This window comes from Sinohyriopsis cumingii, chromosome 7 (genome assembly GCF_028554795.1).
Source record: "Sinohyriopsis cumingii isolate HCF-2022 chromosome 7, ASM2855479v2, whole genome shotgun sequence".
In the NCBI taxonomy this organism is placed as follows: Eukaryota; Metazoa; Mollusca; class Bivalvia; order Unionida; family Unionidae; genus Sinohyriopsis; species Sinohyriopsis cumingii.
Window position 1 is genome coordinate 92,342,464 of NC_142967.1, and position 11,537 is coordinate 92,354,000.

General features: G+C 36.3%; 1 protein-coding gene across 4 annotated transcripts in view; it reads left to right on the forward strand.

Annotated features, from left to right (window-relative positions):
- Positions 1-10,706, forward strand: part of LOC149795714 (cilia- and flagella-associated protein 99-like) — a 69,735-nt gene extending 59,029 nt beyond the window's left edge. For all 4 annotated transcript variants that reach the window (XM_089965603.1, XM_089965602.1, XM_089965601.1 and 1 more), the window contains 2 exons: positions 604-778; positions 8,112-10,706. In XM_089965603.1, the coding sequence (XP_089821729.1) occupies positions 604-778; positions 8,112-8,228 (292 nt within the window). In that variant the 3' untranslated portion in view covers positions 8,229-10,706. The remainder of the gene's footprint in view (positions 1-603; positions 779-8,111) is intronic.
- The last annotated feature ends 831 nt before the right edge of the window (positions 10,707-11,537 follow it).

Genomic DNA, 11,537 nt, shown 5'->3' on the forward strand with positions numbered 1-11,537 from the left:
ATTTTCTTAAACTACTCAGCTTATACAGGAGTATACACAAATTTGTTTTAAAATATGGAACCCTGTGCAAAATAAGAAACTGTAGAGTGGTACCATTATAACAATCAAGGTGCTAGTTCTTATACGAGAACCATTGTCTCCATGCATGACATGTTTCATAGGAATTGTGTTGTACTTGTATGTGTGTGTATATATACATACATATATATATATATATATATATATATATAAAGAGAGAGAGATGGGGGGGGGACATTTCCATAATTGTGACAAATCATTAGAAAACAGATAATAGTGACCTTGGCAAACATTTTAGCAGTTGATCTTTAAATGTTGCTGACATACTGTTATCATCATCATCATCATCACTGAGATTATTAAAATGTGCTGTTATACTGATATTACTATGAAATATGGATTGTATCAGGGATACTGATCATGGTTACAGTATTATCTGTAATCATAAGAATGATAGTTATGCAGCTGATAATAATAATAACAATAACAATAGATATGCTGGAACTTGAAAGAAAGAACAGTCCAAAGAAAATGATGATTTTTATGACAATGACAATAATAATAATAATAATAATATGTTGATAGACTTGAAGCTAGAAAGAAGGGGGAACCTAAGAAGATGGAGATCCAAAATGAGAAATTGACAGAACTTCAGAAAAAGTACGAGGAAAAAAAGAAGCAGCGATTGAAAGAACAAGAAGTTAAGATTGTGGCTGATCCAAAGTCAGTAAAGAAAACACAAAGCCTTATTAATCAGAAGGTAAAATCTTTAAAACAAAAATCAAAACCTTATTCATGTTATCTGTATAAAAAATAATCTTGAATTAATGTAAATTCATAAAGTGTAACTTTCTGACAATTTTTAGCAGAACACCAAATTCATGAAACTTTTTTGATGTTCAAGAATACAATTCCTTACAGCATACCACCAGCTAATCTGTCAACTTTTAAGGTGCTTACAGGTCATATTTTTAAAATTTGGAAAAATATAATGAAGATATAATCATAATGTTATAATATGATTGACAGTACTTCTCAGTTTCTTTGTAGGAACAATTCTAAGGCTTATTTCCATAACTAAAAGTTTTGATGTTAGGAAAGGTTTGCAATTCATAAATGCTGATTCAGTGCAATTACATTTTTAATTTCATTTTCTGTTTAGGATCATAGCTTTTTCATTTCTTATAAGCTTTCTAAATAATGGTTAGAGAATTGATAAGCCATCATTTATACACTTGTACAGTTGGAATGCTTTGAATTTATGTCAATGAAAAATGTAAAGGTTTTTAAAGACTTGACAAGGGCTTCTTTTTTATTTGGCAAGTTTGAAAACAGTCCACAGGTGATAAAATCAGCAGTAAAAGTGTGCTTTTCGCAAGTCTTTTATCATGTGCAAGTGAAAATAAAAAAAACTAGCTTAGACCTGCCAATGTGCATTTAATTATTGTTTTAACAGTGGACATATTTCTTTATCAAATATGTTACCTGATCATCATGCCACAGCAGTAGGACTGCAACCTCCAAGATCCAGACCTCTGTTTAGATTTAGAAAATCTACAAGCTTTATGCTAATCAGACAAGAGTGCTCTTAAATGGATAGAAAGATTGGCGCTAAATCTGATACATACTGAAGTTACTCCTTTTGCTCATGCTAGGATGCATGCTCTTTTAGAGACCTGGCAAACTTGTTTATTGGTACCTTTTCAGATTGGGTACAAGTTGATGAGCTATCTCACACATGGAAAGAATGCTCTGTTTATATTTCTTTTTCTCCCGCTTTCTGTCCAACATAAAGATTTTAACTTTATTAACCCTGTTATGTCATCTGATATACATGTCAGCACCATTTTGGTTGCCTGCCCTGTGGTCGGTAGTACATTCATTCAAATTTCTACCTAATATGTGAACTCTGTCACTAATATGAACTCTGTCACTAATATGAACTCTGTCACTAATATGAACTCTGTCACTAATATGAACTCTGTCACTAATATGAACTCTGTCACTAATTGTCGAATATTACAGAGGTTGTGCCAGTAACATCCTATTTGCAATAAGTTTACACGATGCTTGGCTGATTTCACCTGTATCATTTTGATGTCTGCATTTATAGGTGACAACCCAATGGGTGACTTAAGTGCTGCAAGTGTAAGCACTTTAATCTGGCCGAGGATAACCATGCTACATGTCTGGAATATGTGGAGCCTGATCCAAGTCATACGTTTGACATTTGCACACATTGAACAGAGAATCAATGAGCTACAGTCTTGGCCAGACATCGAATACAGGGAAGGCAAAGAAGCTCACCATTAGAGAGAAGGATTCCATTAGTAATGCCTCTGATACCACCTCAGTGAACAAATTTAGAAAGGTGGGAAATGTTGAAAGTGGAAAGTTTAACAGTTTAGAAGAAAATCAAATCATTTCAGCTCTAACTCTATCCTTTACAACCAGGACAGGAACAGCTATTTTGAGCAGTAGTTAGGACCGATTCCAACTATATACAGCAGTCATCTGGGACCAACAGTAGTATAACAGGCAGATCAAAAGACATGGCCTTAACTGATGAAGGAAGGGACTGGTTACATTGATATGATATCCCTAACCCATCTTGGCATCATGAACCCAGCATTAAAAGAAAGAAATAATGGCCTCACTGCATCATGACTGGACTCTGTCATCAGATTTAGATTGATTAGGATTGACATCAGATGTAATAAAGCCTATACCTATGCCTGAGGGTTACAGCGTTCCAGTATCATGTATCCCATCCTGACATGATGGTCCTTGAACAGTCCTTTCAGTATAGTGTCATGACATGATGGTCCTTGAACAGTCCTTTCAGTATAGTGTCATGACATGATGGTCCTTGAACAGTCCTTTCAGTATAGTGTCATGACATATGATGGTCCTTGAACAGTCCTTTCAGTATGCTGTCATGACATGATGGTCCTTGAACAGTCCTTTCAGTATGGTGTCATGACATGATGGTCCTTGAACAGTCATTTCAGTATGGTGTCATGACATGATGGTCCTTGAACAGTCCTTTCAGTATGGTGTCATGACATGATGGTCCTTGAACAGTCCTTTCAGTATGGTGTGATCACATGATGGTTCTTGAACAGTCCTTTCAGTATGGTGTCATGACATGATGGTCCTTGAACAGTCCTTTCAGTATGGTGTCATGACATGATGGTCCTTGAACAGTCCTTTCAGTATGGTGTGATCACATGATGGTTCTTGAACAGTCCTTTCAGTATGGTGTCATGACATGATGGTCCTTGAACAGTCCTTTCAGTATAGTGTCATGACATATGATGGTCCTTGAACAGTCCTTTCAGTATAGTGTCATGACATGATGGTCCTTGAACAGTCCTTTCAGTATAGTGTCATGACATGATGGTCCTTGAACAGTCCTTTCAGTATAGTGTCATGACATGATGGTCCTTGAACAGTCCTTTCAGTATAGTGTCATGACATGATGGTCCTTGAACAGTCCTTTCAGTATAGTGTCATGACATGATGGTCCTTGAACAGTCCTTTCAGTATAGTGTCATGACATGATGGTCCTTGAACAGTCCTTTCAGTATGGTGTCATGACATGATGGTCCTTGACCTTACCCTAGAGCAGTTATGGATCCAGATCAGTCCATATTCATAAAACGGTCTATAACATACAGATCCATCTTGAAATTACAGTATCTCTGTCCAGATGGATCCCTTATCTAATTTACTTTCAGTTTTGGCAGGCTTCATCAGCACCATTACAGAAGATGTCTGTGTCACCCCATTTATCAGGATCTTATGTCTCATACACATAAGCTCCATCATCATTATTCAGTCCAGTGAGATTAGAAAAGAATCAGCAAATCAATTGAGTTTCTTGGCTATTAATGTCTGAATTTTACCTACCCTCTCTTGCTCTGTCACTGGTGATGTACAAAATCTGTCTCTCTCTTGGTAAAGAAAGACCAGCCAACTTTAAAACAGTTACCACAGTCTGGTCAAGTTGTGGACTTGTTACATTGTTCAGAGAGGCAACTGAAAAACCCCAATGAACTTTCTTTTCACAGCAAAGACAGTCATCCAACTTTAACAAGGTCTGTTATAAAACATGCATGCCCTTTTTTCATACAGAGATCCCATCTGCAGACAGACATGGCAGACCTAAGAATGTCAATACCCACATCAGTACAGATGAATTGGAAGCACTTCCATGTCATGTAGTTGCTGGTCCTTAACATTGTTGCAGTAGACTATGTTTGACTGTATCCATTGCAGTATTCTTGCAAACTGAACATGGCCTTGCCTGACATAGATATGCCTGCTGGTCAAACTTGTGATTCAGCTTTATGAATGGATCTGAACAGAATGCCACACGACACACTTGCCAATAGTAATGTGCAGCTCATGGAGAGATACATTTTGCTTTCAACTTCTGTCTTCCAGAAAATCACTTTAGATCGCAGCCATTGTCATCAAACCTGCTGTTCAGTGGTCATGGGGAAGGAAATCTGCAAACAGAGTGCCAAGAAGACCAATCTCCCACAATCACAAAATCATAGATCTCAGTGTTCATTCCAGTGCAGGGAGCAAAGAAACAGGACTCTCTAGGGCATGCAAAATGGGAAAGAGTCCTATAAGCAGTATACTTTTTCAAAGATTTAGTTCTTATCATGCAAGTGATGAGAACAGGCAGAGAGAGGGATCATTTTGACTCCAATTTCTCTCCACACCAACCTCCTTTCCAGAATAAAGGACACATTGTTCATGCCTTATCAACATCTTAGTGGGGGATAGAGTCAGCCACTTTGCCACAGAATGGGAAGGACTTTGCCTCAGTGATCCATGGATCCTGCAAGTCATGTCGGAGGGTCTCAAGGTCATATTCAGCATTGCATTGTCTAAGGCTATTTTCTGCTACAGACATCCTAAAAGATCCATCCAGACTTCAGCAACAGGAAGATTGACAATCTTTTCACAATAAAGGCAGTAAAGATTGGTTGGATCATAAGGATTTTTTAAGGCTGTTCTTCAGTGCCAAAGCTAAATGGTCGATGGGGCTCCATGGTTAAGACAGATCCATTCAGAAGGGAGATTTCACAATCAGTTTATCTGCAGGATGCATTCCTCCATTGAATCCATGGTTCATTCTGTATATGCTTTCCCTCCAGCTCTACTGATCCCCGAGGTCTTGCTAATTGCAAGAGAATCAGAGTGCTGTCTTATCCTGATTGCTCCCACAAGTAGGAGAAATTATGGATAAATGATTTTGTTAAACTTAAGAGAGCAAATTCCAAGGAAATCTGTTCTCTTTCTTCTCATGTTCATGCAGCCTTGAGTGGAAGTGTTCCATCAAAACCAAGATCTGTGTAACCTGCACATTTGAATGATATCAGACAGTCCCTATGGAGCAACATTTCTCAGAACAAATGGTGGACGTAAACACTCAGGCAAGAAGGCCTGCCACTCTGAAAGCATACAAGGCAAAAGGAAGTTTTCTTCTAGTGGTGCAAGCAGGATCACATCACAATATTTAAAGCATCAGTCTCCAAAATAGCTAACTATTGGCTAACATTCCACAATTTCCATCGTGATGGAAGGGAGGATACAGGACAAAACAAACCTTCTGGTGAACTTTGATCTATCACAACTGAAGGCTTCTTTCCTGTGCCTGAAATGAAATCAAGGGTTCAGACACAGTTGAATAAAGTCCAGAGCATCATAGGTTCATTACTCTTTTAAAACCTGAACTATCAACAATTTGATTTTAATGGTTCAGACCCTGCTTCCATTCCCAGTACCAGTTTCAGTCTCATGGGCAATCACCCCCCATATTGTGAAACCTTATTGGTCCATTCACCTTGGAGGCACTTGCAAGGCCTGGTGAGGGCTTTTTGAAGTGGTACCTGAAATGAACCAAGCTGGTGAGAAGAGGGAGATCTAATTTATTTCTAGCATTGGATGAAGGATTTATAATTTGGAGTATGATGGTTTATTCACACTGCCTAGAGAATGCAAGACCAAATGATTCCTTGTACATTTTTGCTCAGAATTAAGGGCAGTAACAATTACTGCAATTAAGTGCAATCATTCCCTAATGGACAGTATTCAATATGGGAGATGGAGAGCAGAATTGGCATTCACAAGTTTTGTCCTCTTAAGATATTTCATCCCAAAGGGCTCTGTTTAACTTGGTAAGGCTTCAAACAGCTACTACAAGTTTGTTCTGCAGCTTCACAATGACACTACCACTCAACCGCTACTGGATTTATGTGGTTTTAACCTCTTTATTTGTTTGCTCTGATTGGGTCACTACTTGATCCTATATATTTCTCCCATCTGAAACTGCTTCACATACCTTAGATTGGACTTGGAATCTTGTCCAGGGCAAAGGGACGTAACTCCCTCCACCTCTTACCTAATCTCCCAAGATATTATGATCTGGTAACATATTGAATGTAGAAACCAATTTTTAAAGCAAATGTTTTTATCAATAATTTTTACCTAGTGAAAACACAATATGGACATACCCTCCCAACATCCTTTAGTTCTATCCTACTGTCATAACATACATTTCTACTCCAGCAGTAAACAAATTACAAACCTGCCAACCCTTACGATTTTGCCATAAGTCTTACAAAAATTACCCTTAAAATACAGACTTACAGCATAAAAGCAAAACCTATGAAAAAATTATCATTGCTGAAAAATCTGGAAAATTTGTTCAACATTGTTTGATTTGAATCTAGTTTCATTTTAGAATTGGTGTAATTAGTCAGGGAACCAGACTAACTTTAAAGCAGTTTCTCAGACGCTTTAAACTGTACCTATTTATTGATGCTTAGCGTTTCTTGATCAACCTGTTAATTATAGCATTTTTTTTCAAAATGGCTTCCAGCAAGCGATGCATGTTTAAAATGAAAGGGAAAATAAGCCTCTTGAAAAGTGTTAATAATCAACGCGGAAGAATAAAAAGGAATCTTTGGATTCTTGTAAATAAAAGCTGGAAGGACACAATTACGTGTATTGGACATCATGTTTCCAATTTGAGTATGACTCGAGGCGGGGATATGACTGCTGTTACGTGAAATGACAAAAGAATCTCCAAGAATTATGTCAAGCTGAGAGACAAGCCATTGAGCTGCATATGGTTTGGAGCCAAAGTTCATGCAACTGTACTAGTGGTAAAAAAAAGTCTACGCATACATTACAAATTTTTCAGTTGAAATTAATGTTTATCGTCGCTGCATGTTTCGAATACTGAACTTTTTAATTACGTTTTCCAGCTTTACAGTATCAAAACAGTTTATGATACTTCGTTACACCTTACTGAAAAATGATCAAACTTACAGAAAAAAATCAAACACCTTACTGAGACGAACTTGTCAGGGTTAGCAGGTATGAAATTATGGTAGGATTTGACATCAGTCATTCTATCCCAGTAGAGAGCATTTTTGGTCTGACTCCCCATATCTGTGCAGTCAGGTTTTAGGTTTTTTTAATGGCTAAAATCTAGTTTGTTAGGGCTGGATTTGAAAGGTAGTGATCATACTTCTAAGACATGATGATCAGGAAAAGTGTTAATGAAGAAATATATTTTGCTTAAAAATTTGGTTAGATCTTGAATAAAAATATTGCCAAATTTATCAAATCTTTTGGGTAAGTGCAATGATGTGACTGCCAGGCTTGAATTATGGAACTCCATATTTCCAACCATGGAAGTCCAGGACTTTAAAACTGAAAAATTTATGGAATTTCGGACAAAAGCATATGGTATTATCTTAAAAACAAAAGAAATAGTGCAGTTTCTTAATGAGCAGAAAATCTTATCAGACACTGATTCTGATGTGGGAGCAGAGACCACTAACAACCAAATCCCTTATACTGTACTTGCATGATAGCCTGCTCTAATGAATCTCTGTTTAAAGAATTCAAAGGCAAATGGCTTTTAATTACTCTTGACTCCTTAAGAATTAAATAACTTGTATAAAATTATCATTTTCTATCAGTTCTTCGCAGTTTGTATTGAAAGAGCAGAACTGTTGATGCATTGATGAATTAGACCCCTAATATTTTGCATTTCATTTCAGAAACAATTAGAAGAAAACAGATGGAAAGAATTGGAGGCAACAAGAGAGAGATCTGCAAAAATTGCAACACAGGATTTTGTGACTAATTCTTCAAATAGACTTACAATGGCTACATAGTTGAGAATAGTACCCAAGTTGTATTTTGTCCGACTTTTATTCCCTTACTGCACTTGTTTTTTAAAATAAACACTAAAACTTGTTAGTCCTTGAAATCACACAAAACTTTTCTTGCTCATGCTTTTGTATTCAAAAGGTAGACCTGAATGCTGTATACTACCCAAGAGAATCTTGATTTGATAAACATTTCATGTGTACTGCAAAGACTTGGTACACATTCACTCACTGGATCAGGAGATATGGCCATTAACTGCCACCAAAATGCAACATTTACAGGACAAAGCAACTTTTGATAAACAGCTGATGTGCATGCTTGAGCTTGTCACATTAGTGGGGGGCCTGTGCACAGTATGTATAAATAATCAACGATAGTACCAACAAAAAAAAAAAAATTTTGTTTTGCACGTTATTTAAAATCATGTGGATATTTCCATTAGGTATCATTGAGTTGATGCCTATTTTTGTTTGCATTAAAAAGTATTACGTTTATCACTAACATGCATGTCAGTATCTTGCCCTCAAAAAGGAAAATCTAAGTACTTCCTAACTGACAAAAAGACATGCAAACCTTTTTGACACTAGTAAAAGTTGGGCACCAAATAAAGAATCAGTCATTTTTATGTCAACTATTTATTTTCGAACAATAAAAAAATATTTTCATAAGTCTTGTACATTCTATACAGTATTGGTATTAATGTATTAATATATAGGTGGCCAAGATTACGTTTTCCAACGATGGGGCTTTAATACTGATTCCTCTGCAGGATTGTGAAGAGAACATTTTACGAAGAGAATTGATCATGCATATTTGTCCTTCAAAATAATGGCTGCTTATCAGAACTTCCTCATTTTCAGCAGTTGTGAGCAGTCTTACATAGTGATTTGCAATACAGTAAGATCACAAGAACTCAAGTCACAGAAACTGCCAAATTTGTATGCGACTTGAGGAAAATATTCATGAAGTGCATTTATGCTAAATATCTTGACAACTGTTGATTGTATCTGGCCAAAATTCTAAGATATTGCATAAGGCATACAGATTAATGTAAAGGTATTTGATATCAGGGAATCTGAGTCTACCTTTAGTGTACATTTCTTTTTCACTGACAAAATAACTTGCAAGCTTGCCAAAAGAATATTGAATAGTATTTATAATTTACTTACTACTGTGATACACTTAGGATCTGATCATACTCAAGCTGTGCAAGACATATATATTCTGTATACAGCAGTATTGACATTTGAACCACTACATTTGATATCCAACAAGTGTCCGCCTTGTATTTAACATCCTTTATGTAGCACTAAGAGTTTCATATGATTGGTGATGCTTGACTGAAGAAACATCTAGGTTCTATCTCCATGTTTGCCACCTTGTTTAATGCTATTTACATTGGAATCAAGAATACGTAATTACTTATCAAATGTACCAGGGAATAATTTAAGTGCAAAAACACATTTGTGCATGCCAGATTCAATAGCAAGTCCATTTATTGTTCATTTTTCTGATCTTTCAAGTATTATTTAGGGTGCAAATGTCTCCATCTAATATGGTAAAATATATCTTTTTGTTTAATATAGGTTTCTTTTATGGGGTTGAAAACGTCTAGTTTTATGATGTGATGAAGAGGGTTGGTGTAATAATGTACAGCTTACTCAATGAAGGGTCAGTTTTGTCATCCAGTCTTTTTAATGATTTGGTTTATCCATTCTTAATTTACCTGACAAGTTTGAAAATGTATGCATTTCAATATTCATGGAACAAATTTTTTATATCTGTGACTTCAAATCTGAAGGTACATCCTTGACCATGGTGGTCGCTAAACACTACACAGTACTCTTTAAATAGCCACCTCCATCAAATAGACAAATTGTTCCATTCCACTGGTGGCTGGCATCAGGTGGTGCCATAAAATATTTCCAGTTTCCCAACCTGCTCCACTCATCCCCTGGCCTCAAAATATGACCTTGTCTTGCCTAAAATATCTTGACTTAAACACTGCATATTCCAGCTTACTGACCAATCTGGCTTAAAATTCTGGCACCCTTTTATCTTGAGATTATATAGGTAACCTGAATTTGCACAACATATTTACTCTCTGAGACAATCATGCTATTTGTTTGATTTGAAATCTTCAAGAAAAGATATGTAAAGGTAGATTCTCTTGTACATTGACAGAGTTACTTCCCTTTTATACATATTTTTTTTAGCATCATCAGAACTCCTCCAGTTGAATAACTTGTCTGAAAAAAATCTAGGAAGAGAATTTCATTGATGTCTAGTAAATCTGTTATTTATTGTCTTTATTTCTAAGAAAAATAAATTTCTAAACTGAATATTGTTTAAAAATGTCTACATTTTCACAATGAGAGATTGTTGATGTTGTGCGTATCTCTTCTATCATGTACAATGTGAATGCATTGCGAGAAGCATAATTTCCAATAGCAACTTGAATAAAGGTGATTTTATTATTATCACTCTAAGACTTTGAAAAAAATTTCATAAGTAAAATGTTTCAGTATCACATGGATTCCCTAGAAATATGATGTGACTGAAGAATAAGGTCTGAAGTCATAAATAGTAGTTTTAAAAAATCTCAAAATATCAAACTTGGCCCATGTCTTCTATTGAATTTTGTTTCAGTGCTTTGTAAGTCCTGATCTAATTAAAGAGCCAAGTTCTGCCATACAGGTACCACAACTCCATTAAATATCTTTAGAAATTTTGTTGTTGTTGTTGTTGTTGTTGTAGGGTTTAACGCCATTTTTCAGCACATGACAGGCTATGTATGGCGGCCAGTATTAATGGTGGAGGAAGAACCCGGGAAAACCCCGGGAAGAACCACCGACCCACGAGAAGCTACTGGCAAGCTTTCTCACATACCCACATTGGTCGAATCCTGGACTCGAACCCACGCAGACAGAGGTGAGATGGCTTTAGACCACTCGGCCACTCGGGGCCCCTAGAAATTTTGTAAATTCAACTTGATCTAGGTCTTGTTAATGACAAGCCATGTAACAAATTATCAAGAAAGTCTTCAGAAGTTATGCAGGGAAATGAAATGGCATTCAAGGGTAAACTCATAAGTCAAATATGAATCACAACACAGTTAAATCAATTTGGAACACAGTGAAAATTTTAACTGGACCTAAGTCTTGTAAACTGGCATACTAAATCTGGCCGAGTTAATTTAGTCCTTCAAAAGATATTGTGCAGAAATTAAATCATCATGCAAGATAGGGAAAAGTACTATGTCAAACAAGGAACATGGCTCTTCTCAAATTTGAATGGAAAGTTGTAAAATCAGC